This window comes from Chenopodium album, chromosome 10 (assembly GCF_948465745.1).
Source record: "Chenopodium album chromosome 10, dcCheAlbu1.1, whole genome shotgun sequence".
In the NCBI taxonomy this organism is placed as follows: Eukaryota; Viridiplantae; Streptophyta; class Magnoliopsida; order Caryophyllales; family Amaranthaceae; genus Chenopodium; species Chenopodium album.
The window spans coordinates 42,823,717-42,849,230 of NC_137843.1; the positions used below are offsets into that span (position 1 = coordinate 42,823,717).

Genomic DNA, 25,514 nt, shown 5'->3' on the forward strand with positions numbered 1-25,514 from the left:
TACTCCTAGTAGCCCTCCATTACATTGTGATTTTTTGGACTGAATTTAATTATGACCCAGACACTACATTTGTTGATAAATAGGACGAGTTTGAAGAAAGTTAGGGTTAGTAGTCTAGAAAAGAATACACTAAGGGTAGGAAGGAGTTTGAGAAATACTGTGAAAAGGCTCAGGGTAAGGGAAAGGCTGGTTCTGGTGGTGGGAAGGGTAAGGGTAAGTCCAAACAGTTAGAGTCAGTTGGGTCTAGGAGTGAGAAGTTACCTCTTTCTCCAATTTCACCACACACTGTCTTCAAAACACTTGTTGTGAGAAGAATTCCTAGGTTTTCACCAGCCCATGTCACAGCTAAATACACCACTCCCCTTCCCAAATCAAGCCCAAACAGCCAACCACCAAATGTTATCACTGACCCTAACCTATTTAGCAGAAAAATTCCTAAGAGTACTCAAATTAGGAAGGGTATATGGACTGGTCAGAAAGGGAGAGTGCCTAAATAGGGTACAAAACTCATAAAGCTAGGGGAGAGTAGTGCACCTAGTGTTAGAACGAAGGTTGCATATGGTTTGGGTGGTGCTGGGGGTGATCCTGATGGTTCTGGTGATGAATCTGATGGTGATGATTCTTCTAATGGGGATTATGAGGTTAGTGATGACCCTGTAGACTAAGATGGTGACGTAATCCCTGATGGTGACGTTCTTGAGGATGAGTTGCGTGAATTAAGCATTGTTCCCCACATAGAAGACAACTGGGAACCTACCTTTTAGTCGGCTTTCATTGATGATTCTGATGATGATAATTATATGGATAATCTTTATAAGCATGGGGAAATGTATGAAGAAGTCAAATTTAGGAAGATAGTGCTTAGAACATGGATGATATGTATTGGCAAGGCCCATGAGAGACCTTAAAAGATTATGTACTTTGGGAAGGCTTTGCAATTACTGAGGTGGCTGCAGACAATAAGAGGTACATTGTAACTTGCTTGGCACAATGCTGTGGGTGGAGGATGCACGCTAGTAGGCTGCCAGATGGAAAGACTTGGGCTATAAAGAAGATTTGGCCATATGTGCATAATTGCAAGGGGTTAGAAATGTTTAACCCAATTTGTACAGTTAAATGGGCTGCTCCAAAGGTAATGGAAGACATAAGGGAAATCCAGACATTCTAGAAAAGGCCCTTAATGAGCTTCTATTTTAGAGGTTTGGCATTTACTTGAAGCAAGCCACCTTGTATAGGTTAAAGAGATATGTTGTTCATGAGTTATTTAGAGGACATGATGAGTCATACAGCCATTTTCCTAGATATGCTCAAGTGATGATGAGCACCAACCTAGGTTCATAGGCTTTTGTGGCATGGCATGAAAGCATTCCAAGGGTTAACTTGTTTAGCAGCATATTCATCTCATTTGCTGGACAGTGACAAGGCTTTCTAACAGGCTGCAGGCCATTTATTGGAGGTGACGGTGCTCATTTGAAGGGCAATTATGGTGAAATTTTACTCTCTGTTGTTGCCTTAGATGGTAGTAATGAAATATACCCAGTTGCATATGCAATTGTGAGCAGTGAAGACAAGGGCACATTAAGTTATTTTTTCTGGCACATCCACAATATAGTCAAAGATTCAGGGAGGAAAGACTGGACAATCATTTCTGACAGACAGAAGGTGTGTGTTATTTCCTTTTTTCATTTCTTGATTGCATATTTTAATTGCATGTCTATGGCATACATTGATAAATTTGATTATTGTAGGGTGTTGATGTTGCATTGAAAGAAGTTTGGCCTAAAGCTAAGAGAAGGTACTATTGTAGACACCTGAGTAGAAATTACAAGAAAGCTTTCCTAGGTCCACTTATGTACATCCTTTTCTGGAGAGCTTGCATTGAAACTAACAAATTCACATTTAGAAAGGCAATATAGAGACTTAAAAAGGAAGGTGGAGAGGAGGTCATGAAATGGTTTGCAGATTTAGGGCATCAGTCTAAGTGGAGTAAGCACAAATTTGATCCAAATGTGTGCAATGACTCTAACACTTCAAACTTTGTTGAGAGTTTCAACTCGACACTTGGAGCTGACAAGTGCAGGCCAGTATTAACTTTATTAGAAGGTAATGGTAGTTTTTGTTTTTGGCAATTAAAAGAAATTTTATTAATTACCAAAGGAAGAATAAGAAAATTACACCCACACTCCCAAAAGAACCTGACTTGAATGCCAAAATCAACCAAAACAAGCAAAAACACCAAAAAAAGAGATAACAATCAACTAATCAAAATTTTCCTCTGATCATCACTCCATCTGCTAGCAACCTTAAAGCTGATTTGTCGAAAAATAACAGCAGCAATCATAGTTCTTTGGCCTTAGTTAAAGATCTGATCATTCTTATATAGCCATATAGCATACAAGCACTTGGCAAAATACATAAGAAACAACTTATGCTTAGCAGTACTCTTTTTAGCACTTTTCATAGCCTACTCTAGCTTACTAGATAATGTATCAGGTAATGATAGTTTGTTGTTATGATATGCTAGGTAGAAGGAGAGTTTTAATGATTACATGTATAATTTTGTTGTTATGCTATGCTAGGTATAAGGAGAGTTTGCATGGTCAGGATAGCTTTAAGGCATGAGGCTGCAAATGGCCTTGAGTGATGATGAACTGTGCCCCGAGATAGCAACGTTGGTAAGAGACATCAGCAAAGCCACTACAACTTGCAGAGCTTTTCAGTCAAGCCTAGGGGAATATGAGATTCATGAGGGTAAATCACGGTTCCCTCTTAGCCTAAACAGTAAGATTTTCTCATGTGGAGCTTAGCAATTGTCTGGCATACCTTGCAGACATGCTATCAGGGCAAAGACTCATGCTTAAGTTGACCCTCACAAATATGCCAGTTCTTGGTATTCTGCATAAACCTACAAAAAAAAAAGTGTATAGTAATTGTATCACACCTATCCCTGATCTTAGTCAATGGCCTAAATCTGCTGCTGAGAACGCTCATCGTGTTCACCCACCAAAGATGAAAAAGGGGTTAGTAGACCTAGTAGAAATAGGAAAAAGGGAGAAGTAGAGTACCAGCGCAAAAGATCAAGAACTGTGAGATGCTCTAGTTGTGGTTGTTTTGGACTTAACAAAAAACTTGCAAAGGAGGGATGACTGGAAAAGAGCTAAGGGCTGGACAAGCACTTGTGATACAAAACCCAAGAGTGAGAGATCAGACAAATGCTGTAAAAGAAGAAAAAGCAAAAGCAAAGGGTGAAGGGTCTGGTACAACAAAGCTCACAATCTCACAACTGTCAAGTTAGCCTCAAGATCTATCACAATCCTAGAGCTGAGACAAAGATGTAATTTTTTTAACAACATAAACATAAGTTTAGTGTTGTTTATACATTAAACTTGTTAAGATTTGCTTTGTTGAAACAATTACTCTTGCTGGGAACTTGGTTCAGGTTTTTTATTAGGTTTGTCTTACTTTTGATGTAACCCTATGATACAATATGCTATATATGCATTTTGTCTATGTCACTTCATCTTATCCTTATTTTTTTATTAGTGCACCATTAAGTGTTCATAATTAAAGAAACAGGGGAGTATAACATAAAGCAAACACTTTTATTTATATTATTTAAAATTACATCTGAAGACTGAGTTCTCATTGCCACACACCCACACTTAGCTTGAACTGCATCTATTTCAAAACTACAACCAATAGTACCAAATACATAACAACAACAATCTTAACAACCATGTGAACAAAATCAGCAAAGTCATCTGTCTTCTTCATGAACTTAGTGAATTATGCCCTTAATAGTTGAACATATGCTGCTTCTGACATGACACCAGGTCTGCCATCAACCTCCTTTACAATGTGTTCATCAGTCAGCCACAAGAACAAATCACAGAGCTTGCACTTATAATAGGACCTTCCAAGATTAGCTGTTGAGTTTAAGAACTTGATGTCTGCAGATCTTGGAGGATTACAGTTGTAAGTAATGGTTTTAACCCACACACCTCTTATATTTTTGTTGCTTGAAATAGATTTTGTGCCAGAAGAGGAAGCCATTGTAGTTTCGAACTTAGAAGTAAGATAGCAAAAAAATAAATAAATAAATAAAGAAAAAAAAACAAAAGGAAAAGAGATTGTAAAACAAAGTATGGAGAAGAGCATGTATTTATAAGGGTTAATGTAGTGGCAATTGGTTTTTTTTTTTTTTTTCAAAATAAGGAGGGAAATGTTGGAGGGAGATTAAGTGGGAGGGCATTGAGAGTCTTTTCCTCTTTTTTTTTAACTAAAATGTTTTAGATTAACTAACTAAATGTTTACTTAACATTTTAGTTACTTAAGTAAATAAGTGCTAATTATGAGTGTACCGCTGATAATGAAAATTTAATGAGATGTATCAAAGATAAAAGCCAGAAGTTGGAGTGTACCAGTGATTATTATTATTATTATTATTATTATTATTATTATTATTATTATTATTATTATTATCTCAAAAACAAAAGGCATACAACCTACAATAAATTAGTGGGAAGCCGAGATACAATCTGGGCCCCCACTCCTCTAGCTATTGCAAATCCTACCCTAGTGAAGATATGAGCTGCAGCACGAGCCCCAATGTCTTGCGTCGTCGAGAACCTCTGAATCCGCTTCAGTAACGCATCAGCCTCTTTCTCTAATTCCCCAAGCGAAGAAAAGGAGAAGGGAATGAAACCATATCCAATCGCCTGACATCGAGCTTCATACTTAACCCGCTTCCGATGAGCTGCATCAGCCACAACCCGCCCAGGAATGAAGTCAGATAGCCCTGACTGTGTCAAAGGAGAAGACCCTGTCAAATCAACACAGACATCGCGACCACGATCCCATGAATAAAGTAACACATCCGCAGGTCTGAGGGCCTCGTCGTTCCCTCCAGCCAACCCAATGTCAACCTCTTTTCTCGCGGAAATCCCAGAACGATAGCAAACATCAACAAGGGTATCCCGAACAAAATTATGCCGATGTTTAATACCCACAATACCAGCACAAGACACCACGTGATCACCGAAAATATCTCCAGCAAAAACCCTCGAACAAGCAGAGCACAACGTCGAGATAGAGAACAATGGAACACCCAACCGATAGGACAACACACAGCGATAAGTCTTGGCGTTCATCGTCTGACCCAACCCCGAAATAGGAACCGCCCGAAGCCAAGCAGAGGTGTGATCACCCTGCTGTGATTTCCATAATGCTGATTGTCGAGGAGTTAAAGAATAAGCAGATTCTGCGGAAGCGGTAACCTTTGTGAAATACATATCTGCCAATTTCTTCATGAGTTTAGGGGCAGCGACCTCACTAGGATTACTCAAAATGTCAGACTCCACTGTTCCATTAAACAGACTCAACGCATCCTCAAAGGCTCGTCCAAGACCAACAATGCCAGCATGCCGAAGAAGTTGTATCTGCAACCCAGCAGACTGTAACCGAGAAGCAAGAAAAGCATAGTGACGAACATCACCGGCAGAATAAACACCAAGCCCTCCAAACGCAAATGGTAAGGTGGCAAGCCCCCACTGCCAATCACCAAACCCAGGCCCCGAAGCAGTAACAATACGCTCCAAGGAAGATCGAAGAGCTCCATCAAAAGTGCGCTGAGCCACCTCAAAAGTACTAGGAGGACAAGTACACAATGCAAAGTAGAGTTTTGAAACTCCAGTACATGCCCTAAGTAACAACAGCTCACACTGAGGATCATCGAGCATAGCGACCTTATCCATAAGGGCAATGGTCTTGGTCACCCTCTGCATCACAAGCTCACCACTAAAACCTCCAAGCAACCTAACACCACGCAAAGGTCGAGCAATATTAGGTGGAAAGACACCCACCAGCCTGCTTCGAGGGTCTTCTGTAGGCCAGAAAACTTCAGTTTTTTCCACATTAAGACATAACCCAGAATGAGGTCCTTCCTCCATAATCAACTGTAGAACTTGCCCCACCACCAAAGTGTCACCAATAATCGTGCCGTCATCTAAATACCAAGCTTGAAGACATACATCAAAAGTCTCTCTGATTTTACACACCAGGGGTTGTAAAACCAAAGAAAAAAGCAAAGGACCAAGGGGATCACCCTACTGCACCCCTTGAGACGACCATAAGGTTTGGTCCCCATAGTACAACCTGGCTGGATTAGAATAGCAGAATTCTACCCATCGCGAAATGCCCGGACAACGACGACGTACCTCACGTAACATGACCGAACGATCAACTAGATTGAAGGCATTCTGAAAATCCACCAACAACATAGATAGACCAACATCCGAACCACGATCCTCAATCAACCGATTCACCGCATGAAGAATTGCCTCACCACCTGAAGAAACCCCAACACCAAATTGAAGGCCATCAAAGTAACTCCCTAAAGACTGACCAACCATAACAGCACCCACCTTCGAAACGAGACGCCGCCAAACCGTACCCACAGCAATAGGACGGATACCACCACCGGGCTTGACAAGTGGCGTAAGAGGAGCACTAGCAATGTACTCTCCTAATTTCATTGGACATCTTCCAGCTAGAAAGAGATTAACCACCCCGGTAATAAAGTCAACCAACTCATCTAAGACTGCCACAGCTGCACCACTCAAGCAATCCATAAGATGTTGAGCACGCAAACCATCCCTACCACATGATGTGCCACAAGGACACTCCTAATCCGGTCCAAAACAACAGCAGAAGTCGTAACGAGATGAAGGTGATCAATAGGTATATCAGGCAAGGATGGAGCTGGAGATGAAGGGTGCTTTGACTGTAAATCTGCAAGAGTGGCGTCATTATAAGGAGCAACGCCTGAAGAAGAAAGAACCCGAACTGCAGCAGTGTAATGACCATCGCAAATCTTCCTACGACACTGCTTAATATTACGCTCTTCCAAATCAATGTCCTCATCATCAACCGCCAACAAAGTAGGAGAATCCTCTGCCAAAATTTCCCTCACAAGCTGCAAATTACCACCCGCTACACTCCAAGAACAAATAGCACGGGAAATAGTCTCTTCTTGATGCCGACGTCTTACCGAAGACCGAGACTCACGACTACTCCGCGGGCGAAAGATCTTAAGGATGCAAAGAGGTAACACCAACAGAGAGACCCAATTAGAAATGTCATCAGGCTTAGAGATCACCTTATCAAGAGCACCTTTCAGAACCCGAGAAAACCCCAAACGACACTTGGGAGGGATAGACTTAACAGAGCGAAACCCCTTAGAGAATAAACAATCAAGGAGAGCCACATCAAAACCACCGTTATGATCTCGTACCAATCCATCCATACGATTAACTCGAGCAGTAGAAGAAGGAGATTGCGGCTTGGTGAAATTATGAAGCACAAAATGAACAATACCATCTCCTTCATCGGGGGGTGACACATCCTCATCCCTACCATGACGACACTTAATACGTACCGTGTGCGTTTTATAGCAAACTCCACATAACCAAATCCCCATACGCCTAAAAGTAACTTCTGCCTCATTATAAACAGCCAAATTAGAAGTAAGAGAATGTCGGGTGATATCTCGCGCACCGATACAACAATGACGATCACTAAGATGTCTGATTAGAGAACGTCGAGTAAGGCCATTTCCACTCCCATCTTGACAACCACTAAGACCCACAAAGGGACAATGAAACTTCACAACGGCAGCCGACATAGCTGACTTGCACCACCCAAAACTGAACAACGCCCGAAAGAGCACCAGAAACTGCCGCAAAACAGCACCCAAAACTGCACCCAAGAGCTGACAAAACTGGACCAGAAACTGCACCAGAAACTGCACCCAAAACTGCTCCAAAACAGCCCCCAATATCGAAAAAATTGCTGGAAATATTGATCACCGAAACCCAAAATAGAAACCAACGAAGAAGCTCCTCTGAACCACTGCAGAAACACGCCCCAAATACCACTGAACCAACTGCAGAACCCGCCTGAAATGCACCAGAAAATCCACCAGAAACGCACCAGAACACAACCCAAAAACCTTCCCGAAACTGATAAAAAAACGGCTGCCAAACTGCCCAAAAACCGACCAGAAAACTGACCAGAAAACAGCAAGAAAACACGCCTGAAACACACCAGAAAACAACCCAAAAACCTTCCCAAAACTGATCAAAAAAATGGCTGCCAAACTGCCCAAAAACCGACCAGAAAACTGACCAGAAAGCAGCAAGAAAACACGCCTGAAACACACCAGAAAATACGCCGGAAACACACCCTATTTTTGCCAGAAAATCGCCTGAAATTGCACCCAAAAACATCCCAAAACTGCCCACAAACTGCCAAAAAAACCTAGAAAACAGACCTGATTAGAAAGCCGCTTTATAACGATCACCATAAACCAAAAAAAATGAACCCGACGCTGCACCAAAATACACCAGAAAATTCGCCTGAAAACCGCCAGAAAACTGCCTGAATTACGCCCTAAAACAGCACCAAATTGAACGAGGAAATCGCCTGAAAATAGAGCCGTTGCTGCCTCTATGTATGCCGGACCACCGCTGCAGAAGCCGCCGATGAACCTGCCAGAAAATTAACGTGGAACCTGCCGGGTTATTGACGAGGACGAGAAACTTGATCGCACCCTAATCGCCCCATAATATTATTCATATTATTATTATTATTATTATTATTATTATTATTATTATTATTATTATTATTATTTAGTAAATGGGCTAGGCGGGCTAGCCCACGATACATATTTTCTTGTCCATACCCGTCCATTTATATTAACGAGCCGGGCCTAGTCCGCCCAAGTATCCAATTTTTTTCAAAAAGGTTGTCCAAGCCCGCCCTATTTACGGGCCGGGTTGGTGGGCTTAGTGGGCTATCCCGCCCATGAACAACTTTAGTTTTAGGGGCTAGCAAAAATGGGAGGGTAGTTTTCAAGAGGGAGGGTCATTTCTGAGGTGGGGCAAATAGGGGAGAGGGTGGCGTCGAGTTGAGGAAATCGGGGAGAGGGTGTGCAGGGGAAAGGGAGAGGGTGGCGTCGAGTTGAGGAAATCGGGGAGAGGGTATGTAGGGGAAAGGGAGAGGGGAGGGTGGGGTGGGGTGGGGTTGTCGCTGGGGGGGAATGAGGATGGGCGCCAGCCAGTCTGGGGTGGGGGTCTAGGCTTGGGGGCGGCGGTGGTTGGGTTGGTGCTTTTTTATATAATTTTAATTAGTGATTTTTTAAAAGTTAGTTAATTAAACTAATAATATTATTAAAAACAAATTACAAGCTTCCACGTGACACAACTAACGTTGATGACTAATAGAGTCAATAGGGCATGTTGTGACATTTTTGTGAAATTGATTGGTATATAGTGAATTTGAAAAATGTCGTTGTAGACACCCAAATGTGTCTCCCCAAAACCAAACCTAGTGATGAATACCTTTCACGTCTCTTGATTATCGAACGAAGTGAAAGTGTGAAAAGTCTAGTGATGTGGTTGTTTTTAATAAAAATGCTTCTTTCTGTTTTCTAAAATATTCTTTTTCGTACCCTATTTATGAAAAATGTCCAGTCCAGTTTAGTTTGGTCCATGATAAGGGTCCAATAATAGTGTAGTTGGATGGGACTTGAAAAGACCTTTCCAACGATATGTTATAATCCCAATTCCGATGAATAATGAGGAAGTTATGGCCAAAATACTAAACTGGGCCCAAACCGGATTTTACCTACGACCTAATGATCATGTGGAGGGTCCAAAGGTTTAATCCTATTCCTAAACTAATTAGGATTAATTAGAAGCTTCTATGAATTTCTAAAAGATCTTAATTATCCTTTTTGAAAAGATAAAATCAAAGAATTTGAAATTGAATAAAACTTTCCTTTTTTAAGTCCTAATTCTATTCGAATTTAATGATGTTAAAAGATAGTCAGATATTATTTTTGTACCTCATAATCTTTATCCAAATCTTATATGGTTGGATGGATAGATCTTGAAATTGTCTTTCCAATGATATATTATAATATTAATTCCGAGCTATAACGAAAAAGATATGAAAGGAATACGAAACTCTATTCAAATCTGACACCCTTCCACTATTTCGACCATATCTTTTTATCAACAAAATATTTTAATCTGATTCTAATTGGGTTGGAAAGTAGAGTTCAAGAGCTTTCCAACGACATATAATATGACTTATTTGGACTTGTGGATCAACAGATATGATAAAAACAAAATCCGCAAAAAAACTATCCCAGCGCCAAACGACAAGCTCGTCGCCAGGCGCCTGGCGACGAGCTTGTCGTCTAGCGCTGACTTCTGTCATTGGCGACAGGAGGTATTTTATTCCAAATATGAATTGCTTTGATCCCGTGCTATTTTTCCTATAAAAAGGGGTCGTATCTCCCCTTTTTCATCATTCACCAATCATCTCTTATTCTCTCTCTAAAAGCTAGAAGCTTTCTCTATCCTTTTTCTAAACCTTCCCTCTCTCAAAATTCCACATACACAAGTTCTAGACACACCTAGCCAAGTTCGAAGTTGCCTTCGCCTTAGACGTGAAAAAGTTTATAATTTCTGAGGGTTTAGTCCCAAATTCCTATTTCAATTATTTAGTTTAATTGTTTGATTTAATATTTTCCTTGAAGTTACTAACGCGTGTATTTTGTTATTAGAAAGAGATACGAAACATCCAAGTAAGTAGTTGCTTTAATTCTTTTGATATAGAAATCATGCTTAGATTATTTTATTAATTCCTAGTATCATGTTAGGATGTCTTTATGATTCCTAGTATCATGTTTAGGGTAATAACTAAAATTTCTAATATCATGTATGTTTCTAGTATCATGTTTAGGTTGCTTCCTATTTCTTTCCTAATATCATGTTAGTATCATGTTAGGGATAAAGTTTTGATCTTTAATGTTTAGTGACATGCTAGAGTTTGTTATTAATCTTGTTAGTATCATGCCTAGGATCTTGCTAATATTATTATGCTTTGAGATTGAGAATATTATTATTATGATGATGATTGTTATTATGTTGCTTATTATATATATTGTTAGTATCATACCTAACCATGGACCTTCTTTGACTAACCCATATCTTGAACTTTAGAGAACTAGAGCCATGGTTAGGTTGGAAACTCATTGCATCATATTATGACTATTTGACTACTTATGCATTATTTGCTTGTGCATACTTACATGTGATTAAACTAACCGTTTGGTTTGACTTGTGATTATGAATATGCTTAAATAAACTAACCAAGGACTAAAAGACTTTGCTTAATTAATTAATTAATTAATTAATTTGAACCAATAAATATTCCTAAAATCAAGTCATAGTTCCTTTGAGTCAACCCGGATTTTTATTCCTGTATACTGCACAAACATCAACTTGTTTTGGTCATAGCCGGAGTTCTAGGAAGAGTTACTAGTCAACCAACCTATGGATCTGTAGCCTCGAGTTTTATATTTCATTTGTCGTTGGTTTCGTCCAATTCGGATTCACAGATCAAAAGTTTTGACTAAAATACTACAGCTTGTCCAGTTTAGTGCACATACGTGAAGTCTTAGCTTAGTCTTTGTTTGAGTCTAGTCACATGGTCATGACACGAGTCAAACATGCCGCTCACACACATTAATATTAGCACAAACTTTGTGAATATGTCACCATGACCATGTCTTAGGTTCATGCATGAGTCGATTTTTTCCGTCATTTGAGTTGGGGGTACATTCTATTCCTAATTCTTTCATATCTTTCCATTCTCTACATGCTTTCCTCATATCACAACCTTCATTCTTCCTACCTCCTTCCATCTACTGCATGTTGAATAGAGTTTGAGTCAAATAATTAACAAAAAGTATCCATAACTTCCCTCTTCACAGCACTTGGTCAAGAAGAGAAGGGCGATTAATCAAAGACAACACCTTTGTTCAAATACTACTTTTTGACAAACCAGTTAGTCAGAATTACTTAAATTAATTGTTTGATTTAATATTTTCCTTGCAGTTACTAACGTGTGTGTTGTTTTGATAGAAAGAGATACGAGGCAACAAAGTAAGTTGTTTCATTGCTATATCTTTAGAAAGCATGCTTAGATTATTTTAATTCCTAGTAACATGTTAGGATGTTTTTATTGCTTTCTAGTATCATGTTTAGATTGCTTCCTATTTCTTCTATCATGTTAGTATCATGTTAGGAATAAAGCTTTGATCTTTATTATTTAGTGAGGTGCTAGAAATTGTTATTAATCTTGTTAGTATCATGCCTAGGATCTTGCCAATATTATTGTGCTTTATTGAGATTATTATGATGATGATTGTTGTTATTATGTTGCTTGATATATTATTATTGTTATTGCTTGATCACGCCCTCTCTTGCAGGTTTAAAGGGAATTTGTACTTGTAATCACGCTTAATAAGATAATTAATAATTTATTTAGGCTAATATGATTTTAATTCAAGTGATTGCCAATAATAGTATTGTTTGTGCATTAATATTCAACCAACATAAATTAAACAGGTTTAAGATTGATATATTTTTTGTATGTTAGTCAGAAAGCGCACAAGAATATGAGAAGAATAAAGTAGAGGCCTATATTTAGGGCAGGTTCAATCTCTTTTAGGTTGGATTTGTACCTTCATCCCCGAATATCCAGTCATGGTTCAGGACCACTATGGAGTTAGCGATCTCATGGATCGTGAAGGGGTGTAACCTTCACCCTGTGAACGGTTTACAAGTTCCTAAAACTTGTTGGCGACTCTTTTACTCTAGCTTCCTTCCCTTTGGACGTCACCATGCTTAAGTGTATGATCACAATGGGGCTCAAGTGTGGGATGCTTGAAGTATTCCCTACAGTTTTTGGCGACTCTGCTGGGGAGGATTTCTATTTTAATTCCTAAAATTTATTTTGGCAATAATTTAGAATGAGTGGATGAGACTCGAAACGTTCTAAGTATTCACGTGCGTAATTTTGATTGACATTATTAGCATAAGCATAAAAAAGGTCTGCATTGGATAGACCATCCGTAATGCGTCAAAAACATAGGATTTTTACACGTAGGAAATTTGGGAAATATCTTTCACAACTAGAATTGAAATAACGCTACGAAAAACTGGAAAATTCTAAGAACAAAAAGCTACTGAGGCATGTAGGAACTGGTGCTGAGAAAACAGTGCCCGTCGCAGTACGATGGCACTGTCGCTGGGCGACAGCAATGTCGCGTGGCGACAAGGTCATCGTCTCGCGACAGGCCCTGTTTTCTCGCACTAAGTTGTTCCAATATCGAGCCAGAAATCTACCTTCTAGCTTTGACTAGTTCTAGTACTGTTTGCTCGATTCTACTTCCTGATTGAGTTTTTCTCACTTTTCTGAACCCATATGTGTTCTAAATATTTCCATAACCCTATGGGAACTCACGCCCCATCTACCCAATCGAACGCTCATTGTAACGAAGGGTACATCCAAGTTTATGAATTCACCAAACCATGGAAGCAAGTTTAACTTGCGGGGTCCCATCCATACGCGCCAACAATCTCAAAGATAAGGCTTCCGTGCGATGCATCCGGACTCATAACCATGGACCCTCTTTGACTAACCCTTATCCTTGAATTTTAGAGAACTAGAGCCATGGTTTTAGGTTACAAACTCATTGCATCATATTGTGCTTACTTGACTATTTGTGCATCCTTGCTTGTGCATACTTATATGTGATTAAATTAACCGTTTGGTTTGACTTGTGATTATAAATATGCTTAAATAAACTAATTAATGACTGAAGGAATTTGCTTAATTAATTAACCAATTAATATAAGTAATTAAAGTCTAAATAAATTGATCGAACCTGACTTAGTACGACTATAGGTTTTCTCCCTTAAGGTAGAACGCTGGAAACAAGCCCAGACCAATGTTTCAGCAATGATGCGCCAGTACCGTTGTTTATGCGATGGTCCAATTTCGTGCTTGAGTCTTCACGCTGAGTCTAATTTATCAGTTTATTAATGACAAAAACCATATTTAGTCCTTAATTGAGTCCAAGCACATATCCCCATGGTCTTAAACAAGTCTTAACATGCCACTTACACTCACTAGTCTTAGCACACACTTTGTGTATATGTCACCATGATCATGTCCTAGGTTCATGCATGAGTCGTTTTTTCCGTCATTTGAATTAGGGGTCCATTCTATTATGAATTCTTCCGTATCTCTCCATCTACATCATCTTTCCACTCTCTAAATGCTTTCTCCATGCATATCATACTCTTCATTCTTCCATACTCTTTCCCATCTGTTGCATGTTGAATTGAGATTGAGTCAAATAATTAACAAAAAGTATCCCTAACTTCCCTTTCCACAACACTTGGTCAAGGAGAGAAGGGCGATTAATCAAGGACAACACTTTCATCCAAGTACTACTCTTTGATAAACCGATTCGACAAAGAAGAAAAACTAAAAAGAGAATGGCGTCTCAAGAAGAAGTTAATGAAATTAGGCAAAGCTTAGCCAATTTAACTGAGATAATGAAGACCATTGCTCTTCAAGTCAATGATCCTGCGAAACAACAACAGATGGAGCGAATGGAGGAAAGCTTAAGCAAACTCTCCAATGACTATAAGTTTCAAGAGATTAGCTCACAAGGAGTCTTAGTGGACAAGAAACTTCTTCTGCAGAAGCTCAATTCCAATGACATCCCTAAGTTCAAGCCAACTGACAACCCCTATTTCCATTTAAGAGCTTTTGAAATAATAATGAACATTAAGGGCATTGATAGGAAGGTTTTTCATTCTTTGTTCTCACTATCTTTAGAAACTGTTTGTCAACAATGGTTCTTTTCCCTTGAAAAAGAGAAGACCTCTTCTTGGGATTCCATAATAAACGCTTTCATAGATAGATATAAGTGCAACATTCAAGTTAAAACAGACCACATACAACTTGAGATTCTAAAGCAAAAAGAAAACGAAGGGTTCACCTCTTTCTTCAACAAGTGGAGGGAAATTTCCGCTAATATGGTTGAGGTTCCTACTGAAAAGGAGTCTGTAAGGATGTTCATCAAGAACCTCCAAGAAAAATATTCAAAGCACTTAAAATACCAACACAAGTTGGATACTTTCAAGGTTGTCTATGACATAGGCATTGATATCGAAGACGACCTTTTGAAAGTTGATAATGCGAAAGGAAAGAAGAACAACCATCCTTTTTCTTCCTCTCCCATTAATGAAGTACATTCTACAAACACCTGTAAACAACGAATCCAAAGGTCGAAAAGAATGTTCACTCCACTTGGTATGAGTTAGGAGACAGCTTTCGAAAATCTACACCATAAAGGACTAGTCATGCCCATAGGACCCATTAAAGACCCAGTTCTAGAAGCTAGGCCACCTAAGTGGGATCCTAATAAACACTGCAAATATCATCAAGGAAAGGGTCACGACACTAAGGAGTGTTGGAAACTCAAATAAGCTATTCAAGACCTGATCAATAACAATAAAACTTCTGAGATTCTAGCCATCGCAAAAGATCAAACATCCTTCAATCCTTCGCTCCTTATCACACTTGTAGGTGAGCCCTTGATCGAGGTAGGCTATATAACCTCTATCGATGAAGTGACCATGATTGAGGAGGATGAAGGAAATTTCTTAGATGATACCAAGGAAAACTCGACAAGTCTAAAAGAAGACGTTCGAAAACTGCAAGATATCATCGCCATGCTATTGAATATGGTGGAAGGCCTAGCAAATCGGATACCAGTCATCAAACAACGCTACCATCACCAAGACCATAAGAATGAAAAGGACAGGTATCTTCCTTCTTCTTCTTCCCATCAAGAACTTAAAGGAAAATCCAGTGCTCCTAAAACACAGGTAAAACAAACCATTGAAGAATACACAGTAATAGGAATGACTTATAGTGAAGCCTTCGAATGTTTTCACGGTCAGGGTCTCATTCATCCCATTGGTCTAAGCCAAGACCCACCACCTGAGAAACAGCTTCCCAACTGGGATCCAAACTCCTATTGCAAATATCATAGAGGCCATGGTCACACCACTGAAGAGTGCTTCACCCTCAAAGACCGAATTCAAGACCTTCTTGATTCAAATTACCTTTGTATTTCTCTGAGCGACAAGAAAGTCAAAATCAATATTATTGATGGCAAGAGCAGGAAGAACGACAATCCTTCTTTCGTTTCTTCCTATCATAATGGAAGTTGCATCGATAAAAAGACCTTAAAGGCAAAAGAACAAGAAAGAAAGTTCACCCCAATTGGGATGAGCTATAATATCGCTTTTGATCGACTCCTTGCTATGGGACTCATCACACCAATTGGGCCTATGCAAGATCTTCCTCTTAAAAGGAGAACACCCTAATGGAATCTAGACTCTTATTGCAAGTACCATCAAAGCAACGGTCACACTACAAATCAATGTTGCAAGTTTCGAAATCTCATTCAAGACCTCATCGATGCAAATAAGCTTCCATTCCCACCAACTGGCAAGAAGACCGAGTGATGAAGCACAAGACACGAGGCGGGCTTCAACAACAAGACTTCATGACCTCTTCTTCTTTCTTTTATTCATCCTTTCCCAATAAGTCTAGTATAGGCATCTTTTATTAGATTTATTTTATAGGATTTTACTTTTTTTTTCTTTTAATAAAATGAGCATTTCTTTCCTTGCATATGATCATTTCATTGCATTGCATTAAAAAAAAGGGAAATTCTACATGGTGGCCTGATACTTCTTATTTTTCTACGTGAAAGACGATGTTTTTTTCGATTACCTTAAGTAGCACCCAAATCTAACTAATTTGGTTTATGTGGCCTAATTGTCATTAAATGGGCTAACCAACTTCTAAATGGGTCATTTTCTAACTTAATTACACAAAAAGACTAACCTACCCCTGAATTAATTTATTTCCCACCCCTTTTTAAACATTTTCCTGCCCTATCATCCTCTTCCCCCTTTATATATTCCTTCCCTCTTCCAATTCATAAATTAGGGTTTCATCTCCATTTTCAATCGAAACAAAAAATTCTGACCATGAATTTTCGGGGAGTTTCTTCAAGGAAGAGGGGCGTATCTAATGGAAGTTTCAACTGGGTAAGGATGAAGCTCTACAATTGCAACCCTCCTAAAAACGCTTAGGTTAGGTTTTCTGATTCCATGAGCAATCCTAAGAAGCTGTACTACAAATACAGGGAAAAAATCAGAGGTTGCGGGTTTTTTGACTGGGTTACTGAAGATGATGTGAGTTTTTATGATGCTTCACCAAATTCAGAGATTGCTACAATACATAACATGGTGGAAGACCTTTCTGCTTGCTACAAGAGGGTTATGAAAATTGCTTTTTTCATATTAGTAATTTGTGTTTTTTTTACATGAAATGATGTACTCAGGGTAATGAAAGAAAGGGGTAGTAGCAAGTAGGTGAATCCTCATTTGTATGGGTTTTATGAATGAAGTTATGTAATTTAATTAAGTATAAATAAAACTTGGTTATGGAATTTGCTTTTGTCTATTATATTTAATGGATGTTTATGTATGGTATTTGCTTTGGTTATGTTAATTTAGCCCCTAATTTAGTGGAATATGTTACAAAACAGATTGAAAAGCAAACTTACACTTCAAATAATCTCTGAAATTCCAGAAAGATTAATATGTAAATGATATTGCACATAAATATGAAATCAAAAGCCTGTGGCAATGTCAAAAAACAGGACAAAAAGGAATCTAGTCAAAGTACAGATCATATATATGTCTTAAGGCAAAAACCTAATCAAAGACAAGCAATTGCACTATCATTTACAAAAAAAACACCTAACTAAAGACTTAGTTCAGCAAGGTACAAGTCACAGGACAACTTAGACTTTGTTCTTTCCTTTTGCATTTGTCTTTGCCCTAGTAACAGGTTGGCTACTAGGACCTTTAAATGCTTTATGGGAATGCTGAGTTGTGTTAGTGGAGGGCTCAGGTTGAGAAGCAAACTTCAATGAGCTTCTTATGAATCTTGTCTTTGCAGTAGGCTGTGATGTGGAAGTACTCTGTGCTACACTTTGTTTAGAAGCTTTCTCTGCTGCATTCTTAGCTCTTGTCTTTGCAATCTTCTTGCCATCCTTAGCACTTTGCTCAGCTACTGTGAGTCCACCTTTACAGGTCTGTTTGTTGTGTCCATAGCACATGCACTTAGAACATTGGACTGTTGTTGACCTTTTCCCTTTGTCTGGTTCATCAGCTGCCCTCTTTCTCTGTCTAGATGGCCTACCAATGCCTCTTGTCACTTGTGGTGGTAATATTGTAGGCATATCAATCTCTGGCCAGTGCTTAAAATCTGGTACAGAGTGTATAGAGTTGGCATAAGCTTGCTTATAAGTTTGGACTAAGAACCATGTGTTGCAGAAGTTGTATGGGTTCAATCCATCAGCCAATATTGCTCTAACAGCATGTTTGCAAGGCAAACCTGAAATTTGCCATAAACCACATATACAAGTCTTCTTGTTCAGTGACACGGGAAGCATAGACTTCCCATCCCTCACTTCATATTCACCCTCCTTAGATTGATAAGCTTTGCAAGTTCTTGATTCAAAGGTAAACACCCTTAATCTCTTTACTATATTTGGGCAAGGTTCATCCTCATTGCAGCTGTTGCACTTTTACCTTCTTGTTGAAAGTCTCACCATACACATTCTTCTTATACCTAAGCAAGCATGTTAAGCTAGGTTAGCATCAGTAAGTATATGTCAATTAACATTAAAGAAGTTACAAAAGACCAGTTATACCTTCCAAAAGTGTTAATACAGGCCTGCATCTATTCACACCCAATGTTGAATTGTAACTCTCTACAAAGTTGGTCTTGTTTTCATCATTGCAGATCTTGGGATCAAATTTGTGCCTTGTCCACCTTGACTGGTTCCCCAAGTCAGCCAACCATTCACAAGCCTTAGGATTCACAGGCTTAATCCTATCCATGGCCTTTTTAAATGTGAAAGAAGATGTGGCACTGCAGGTTAACCAGAACAGTGAATGCATCAAAGGGCCAGGAAATGCTCCTTTCCAATTGGAAGCTAAGTGTTTACAACAATACCTCCTGTCCACCTCAAGCCATATCTCAGTCAGTGCTAGACACTACAAGAATCGGGTCGAATTCCGACGGAAAGGTTCCGACGGACCTGAAATTCCGTCGGAAAAACCAAAATATCCGGCGGAATTATATTCCATCGTACATTTCCGACGAAATCAAAAATTTCCGACGGAAAATTATTCCGTCGAAAAATATGCACTTTCCGACGGATTATTTCGTCAGAAATTTACGACGGAATTTCCGTCAGAATTGTTTTTTTTTTTAAATCACTTGTTTCAAAATGAAAACCCTAGACAGCAAGTGCTCCCCTCCGCCTCTTTTCACTTTCCCCTTTTCCTTCTCATTCTCTTTCTCTCTCCTCTCCTCTTCTCTTTCCCCTCTACCCCTCCTCTCCTTCTCTTTCTTTCTCCTCTTCTCCTCTTCCTTTTCCTCTTATCTTTCTCTTGTCTCTCTCCGTCATCCCCTTCTCTTTCCGTCCACCACCAGCATCGACCGCAACGTCAACCACCACCAACATCGACCGCAACAACATCAACAATGCTACAACGTCAACCACCACCAACATCGACCGCAACAACATCAACCGCAACAATAACAACGCAACAATTACAAAGTCGACAACCACCGTCTCGAGCCACCCACTATCAAGGTTTTTGTTTTGTAGATCTAGTTTTAATTTAGGTTAGATTGTAGATCTAGTTAATTTTTTTTGTAATTGTTATGTTAATTTATCAATTTATTAGATAATTGTATATTTATATATTTCCTGTAATAAAATTATCGTTTTTTTAAACGAAATTATACTCAAATATGTAGATCTACAGGTTTTGATTTTTTTTTTGGTGTGGTATCTTTCGATTTTGTTGTTAATTTTAAGATTTTTGGGCCAATTTTCGTTTTTTGGTGTTAATTTTCGATTTTGGGGGATTTTCATTTTGTTGGGGTTGATTTTCGTGTTTATGGGTTTAATTTACTGGGTTTGTGGTGGTGGTGTGTGGTGTTTAATTTACTGGGTTTGTGGTAGTGGTGTGTGTCGGTGGTTATGTGTGGTGGTGGTGTGTCGATGGTGGTGTGTGGTGGTGGGATAAGGGTGGGTTTGTGGTTGAGGTCGGTGTGCAATGGTTCTCGGGTGGGGGCTAGTGGTACTGGGTGGGGGCTGGTGGGTCGGTTAGGGTGGGCTTGACAGCGGCGTTTTGGGTGGTTGGAGGTGGCACGGCGTTTTTTTTTTAATTGCATAAATGAACTTTCCGATGGAATTCCCGTCGGAAATTTCCGACCGAATTTACTAGTCCGTCGGAAATTTCCGACGGACTTTTCTGGTGCCTGAAAATATCCAACGACGGAAAATTCTGTCGGAAAAGTATTTCCGACAAAATTTCCGACGAAAAAGGTGGTTTTTCCTACGATGTTGATTCCGACAACCATTTCCGACGGAATTCCGTCAGAAACACCTTTTTCGACGGATTTCAGGGTGTTTCCGACGGAATTTTTTCGTCGAAAATGGGCCTATTTCTAGTAGTGAAATCTATTCCCTGTAAAATACACAAACTTAAAATCAGCTATTTCTTGCAATATCATAAATCAAAGTATTAATACTAGAGAAAACTTACTTTTTGTCTGTCTGAACTGATACACCAGCCATTACCCCTCCCAGAATCTAACAGAATGTTCTTCAAATGCCAAAAAAAGAACTTCCAAGTGTCAGCATTTTCCTTGGGAACTATAGCCCAAGCAAAGGGAAACAATTCATTGTTTCCATCTACAACCACAACAAACAAAAGGACCCCACCAAAATGTCCTTTCAAGTGGGCTCCATCAACCCCCACTAAACTCCTACATTCTGTAATAACACCATCTATGGCAGCCTTAAATGAAATGAATATAGTTGAAAAGGCGAAGGATAGATAAGATGGATTAAGTTGCTTCCATACACAGTGAGCTACAGATCCTGGGTTGGTTGCTTTCACCATCTCACAGTATTTTGGCAAATGTCCATAGGAAGTATCATGCCCACCATTTATCTCCCTCAAAGCTACCCCTCTCATCTTATAAAGGGTACTGGTTGCCATGAGCACTCCATATCTACTAAATAAGAGCTCATTAAGTGTCTTCCTAGAATTGTCATTATTAGCCCTTATATCTTCCATTAGTTTTTCTGCAGCCCATTTCAGTCACCAAGGGATTCCTTTCATCTAAACCTCTGCAAGTGTGCTCAGAGTTCTTTATGCTCTTTATTGCCCAAGTAACTCCATCTGGTAGCCTACTTGAATAAAGCCTCCAACCACAATGTAAATCAAGACATGAAGTAGTGAACCTCCTTGGACTGCTCCTATCAACCACTACTGCAAAGCCACATTGTATACAATAATCTCTGAAGACAGACATGAAATGGTCTTTATCACTGAATATCATCCAGGGCTTCAACACTATACTGCCAAACTTAACATCAGACACAAATTCACCATTTCTATACATCCTGCTGAAATAAGTTTCATCTGCACCTAGATCTCTTTGCCAGCAATCTGATATGTATGGGTCATATATGTCATGAATATTCCCAATTTCTTCATCCTCTTTAATATCAGCATCCATATCATCTTCCTGCTCAGCCCCTACATCCAGTTGATCTTGATGCTCAGCCCCTGCATCCATCTCATTTTCCTGCTCAGCTCCTGCATCCATTTCATCTTCCATCCTTGCACTAGTATTTGTCATAGCCATACTATTTTAACTACTCTCATGTGTTCCCACAACCTCAGCTTCCTTATCCTGCCTATTCCTAACTGCTTCATTGAACTCACTCTCACTTACCACCATTACTTCAACCATAGTGTTATTGTTCTGAGAACCCTTCTTTCTAGCAGTTGTACTCTTTGGAATTTTGTGTAGGACAAGAGGACAGGGTGTTGGCAAGGCAGTGTTTAATGTTTGAGGAACTATAGGAGCATTTGAGAAAGTTTCTTGTGGGGGCAAGTTTTCTGTATCAGTGGTTACTTACAGCTTTCTCTTGACAGGTAGTTTCTTAGGTTTCCTAGTTTTGGGTGCAATCTTTCTTTTCCCCTTTTGTTGAATCTCCTGTTCATACTCATCTTCCTCATCAAGTGCTGCACTGTAGTTTAATTCAGCTTCTACCCTAAAATCATTAAAGTAATCCTCATCTTCAGGGCAGTTTTCATTCAAACATTGTTCAACCTGATTCAACCCCCCCTCGATCTGAGAATGTTCCCTTTCTAGAATCTTCTTTGTTTTAGGTGGGCTAGTTTTTGTCTGTACAGTAGGGTTGTTTTGTTTCAGTGATTCAACTAGCTTTTTAACAGCAATTACACAGTCACTAGGTTTATCCCCATACCCAATCCAAATAGTAATCTCTTCCCTATCCCTTAATTTATCTAGCATACCTATTAGATCACTATCAGAAGTAATTTTAACATCTTTCATCTTATAGCAGTAGTGAAATTTAGGGAATTTAGGGAACTCAAAGTTGTTTTTCCTAAACCCTTCCTCACACTCAATGATCAAATCTATCCACATGACTTTGTCAACATCTTCAACAAAAACACCAATTGAATTACCCATATGGGCAAACTTAAGCATAACTTGATCCATTCTGCAACATAACAACAAGACACATATATTTTAACATCAAACATGTACTAATAAGCATAAAGATATCATCTTTAATCAACGTATACTCAAACAACCAAAACAGAGCATTTAACTTCTACAAGTTTGAAAAAAACCTCAACAAACGCATTATTTAAGGACATACCTTGCTTAAGATCTGTATACCACTTAGCAACTGGTAGGAGGTCGACGATTATGCAAATTCCGTTAGAATTCCAACCAAAAACCCTAAATTGCGCTTCACCAAATGTTGAACTATTCCAAACCGTTCGCAAATAATTCGTCAATCAATTGTGTTTGATTCCTACAATTTTTTAAATAATTTGTTTCATTACTGATTTGATGTAGGTTGAAGCATTTGAGAAAATTTTGGGATTTTTTTCTTCAATGTCGAGGAACAGTGAGGAAGACTGAGGAGATGCAGTTAGCATAAATGAAAGGGGTGGGAATGAATTAATTCAGGGGTAGGTTAGTCTTTTTGTGTATTAAGTTAGAAAATGACCCATTTAGAAGTTGGTTAGCCCATTTAATGACAATTAGGCCATTTAAACCAAATTAGTTAAATTTGGGTGCCACTTAAGAGAATTGAAAAAAACATCATCTTCCACATAGAAAAATAAGAAGTATCAAGCCACCATGTAGAATTTCCCAAAAAAAGAAAAAATGCTAGACTAAGCACAAGGTATACTAATGATTTGAGGCACACCTTGTAGCCATATCATATCATCTTCAAATATACAATCCTTTCTTGATGAACCACTTTGAGCTTCGTCTAACGATAGACTTTTATTTCTTCAACCCACATCTACCTAACCTTGGGATGGGATGGTGTGCAACTTATGCAATTTCCAAATAACAAAAGCTTGAATGATTTCAAAAAATTAATATAAAATAAGCAAAAAAACAATAAAAGCGTGCAAGAGAGCAAGTGTTCCAATGTCTTTGACATAAACATGTCTTTGATATGAACACGTCTCAGATTGCGTCTCTTATCGAGTGCTCGGTACCGTGCCTGAGAAACATGAATTCCAAGTGAGTGATAGACCGCATGATTGGGATTGCCCACACTTATCAAAATAAAATGATAAAGCAAAAAAGAGAGAGCAAAAAATAAACAAAAGAAAGAGAGTTAAAAAGTGAGGAAACCTCAAGCATAAAAATATAAAGATTTCAATAGCAAGGTTGTACACCTTGGGGGCTTATCTAGGGTCCTGAGCCTTTATCCCCTTCTTCTTAAACCTAGCCTAACCACATTACAACCCTTCAAAGACCTCTTTTAGGTATACACACACTTGTGCGAGGTTCGGCTAGAGCTACGTTCGGCTTGATTCCTAATGGATACGTAGGCAACCTTACATCGAGGTGGGGCCATAATAAAATGCATTCATATTCATACATGATCATATCAAGGGATATCCAATGCTCATCCCTATCCATTTAGAGCTAGACTTGGGGGCTTGATCCTTACATCATTAGCCTACCCAGCCTAAGAGTCACCATTATTTGACTCTTTTCAATATATTTCCACACCGTTAGCCTTTGCGGCCTAACTTTAGTATCACTTTCACACACATCACATATACATGACCAAATAAACCTTCCTTTAGGAACCCTTTTTCATGAAATCTTAACACGATGTTGAAGCATGCCTTGTCATATCAAGATCACTTATCATTCATAAACATCATTGCATCACAAAGTATGAAATACTTAGCCTCCGTGCCTAAGTTGTAAGTTACCCAAATACTTTCATCATCGAGTCAACAATTGAGATAGCCTAGGATGAATTACTCCTTGCACTGTGAGATACAACGTCAACGCATACATTTGACTAAGCTCATTCAACATGCACCGCAAACGCTCAAACACTCACTTCGATTCTTTGTCGTGTCTTTCTTTTTTGGGAGAAAGTCCGTACCCTAATGACGGAAAATTTTTGCTTTTTTGCATTTTCGAGTCGCACAATCATATTACAATACACACACGATTCGTGTACGCTAAGTCATGTCATGTCACATCACATCGAGTTGAGTTTACACACACGTATCAAACACATTGAGTCAACCTCAAGTCGGTCAAAGCACCTTGAGTCAACCTCAAGTCAAAGCAATCAGTCAAGCCTTAGGTCAACCCTAAGAAAAACCCCAACAAAGTCTTTTGGCAATCTTTTGATTTTACAGGATACAACCATTCAACAAAGCTCCTGTTCGCGACCAACCGAACGATCTCAACAAACATTCAAGCATTCAAAGCTCTTTTCTTCAAAGACGCGTGGACATTTCTTTCAAAGCTCTTTTGCTTAGAGACGCATGGGCATATCATTCAAAGCTCTTTGTTTAGAGACACGTGGACATTCTTATCAAGCTCTTTGTTCAGAGACGCGTGGACATTCCAAAAAAAGATCCATTGTTCAGAGACGAGTGAACATTCTTCCAAAAAAGCTCCATTGTTTAGAGACGAGTGAACATTCTTCCAAAAAAGCTCCATTGTTCAGAGACGAGTGAACATTCCTCAAAAAGAAGCTTTTTTGTTCAGAGACGAGTGAACATCAACAACAGCGAGATGGCGTTCCCTAGCTTGTGGAGGTCGTCACAACAAAAATGCAACAATAAAATCGGTTACTCCAAAGACGTGTGCTCGACGGTGCAAGATACGCGTTTCTAACTCGTTTATCTGTTTAAACTAATGCTAGTTTGCAGGTAACGGCGTTACAAGAATGATATAGGATCGCAGAACGTTCTGAATCATTCTCCATCCCTATCGCCACTTTGACTTTTGTTTTCGAAACATGTGTTTCTCCAAACTCAGTCAAAGTGGGGGCTTCTGTAGAAACCTAATTGTGTCTCCCCAAAAACCAA

General features: G+C 39.1%; 1 protein-coding gene across 1 annotated transcript; it reads right to left on the bottom strand.

Annotated features, from left to right (window-relative positions):
• Positions 1–20,498: 20,498 nt before the first annotated feature.
• On the bottom strand, positions 20,499–21,179 carry LOC145565220 (uncharacterized). Its single transcript, XM_081625291.1, has 2 exons — positions 20,643–21,179; positions 20,499–20,564 (listed from the first exon to the last, which is right to left on the bottom strand). The coding sequence occupies exons 1-2, from the start codon at positions 21,177–21,179 to the stop codon at positions 20,499–20,501; spliced, it is 603 nt and encodes a 200-aa protein (XP_081481417.1).
• Positions 21,180–25,514: the final 4,335 nt, after the last annotated feature.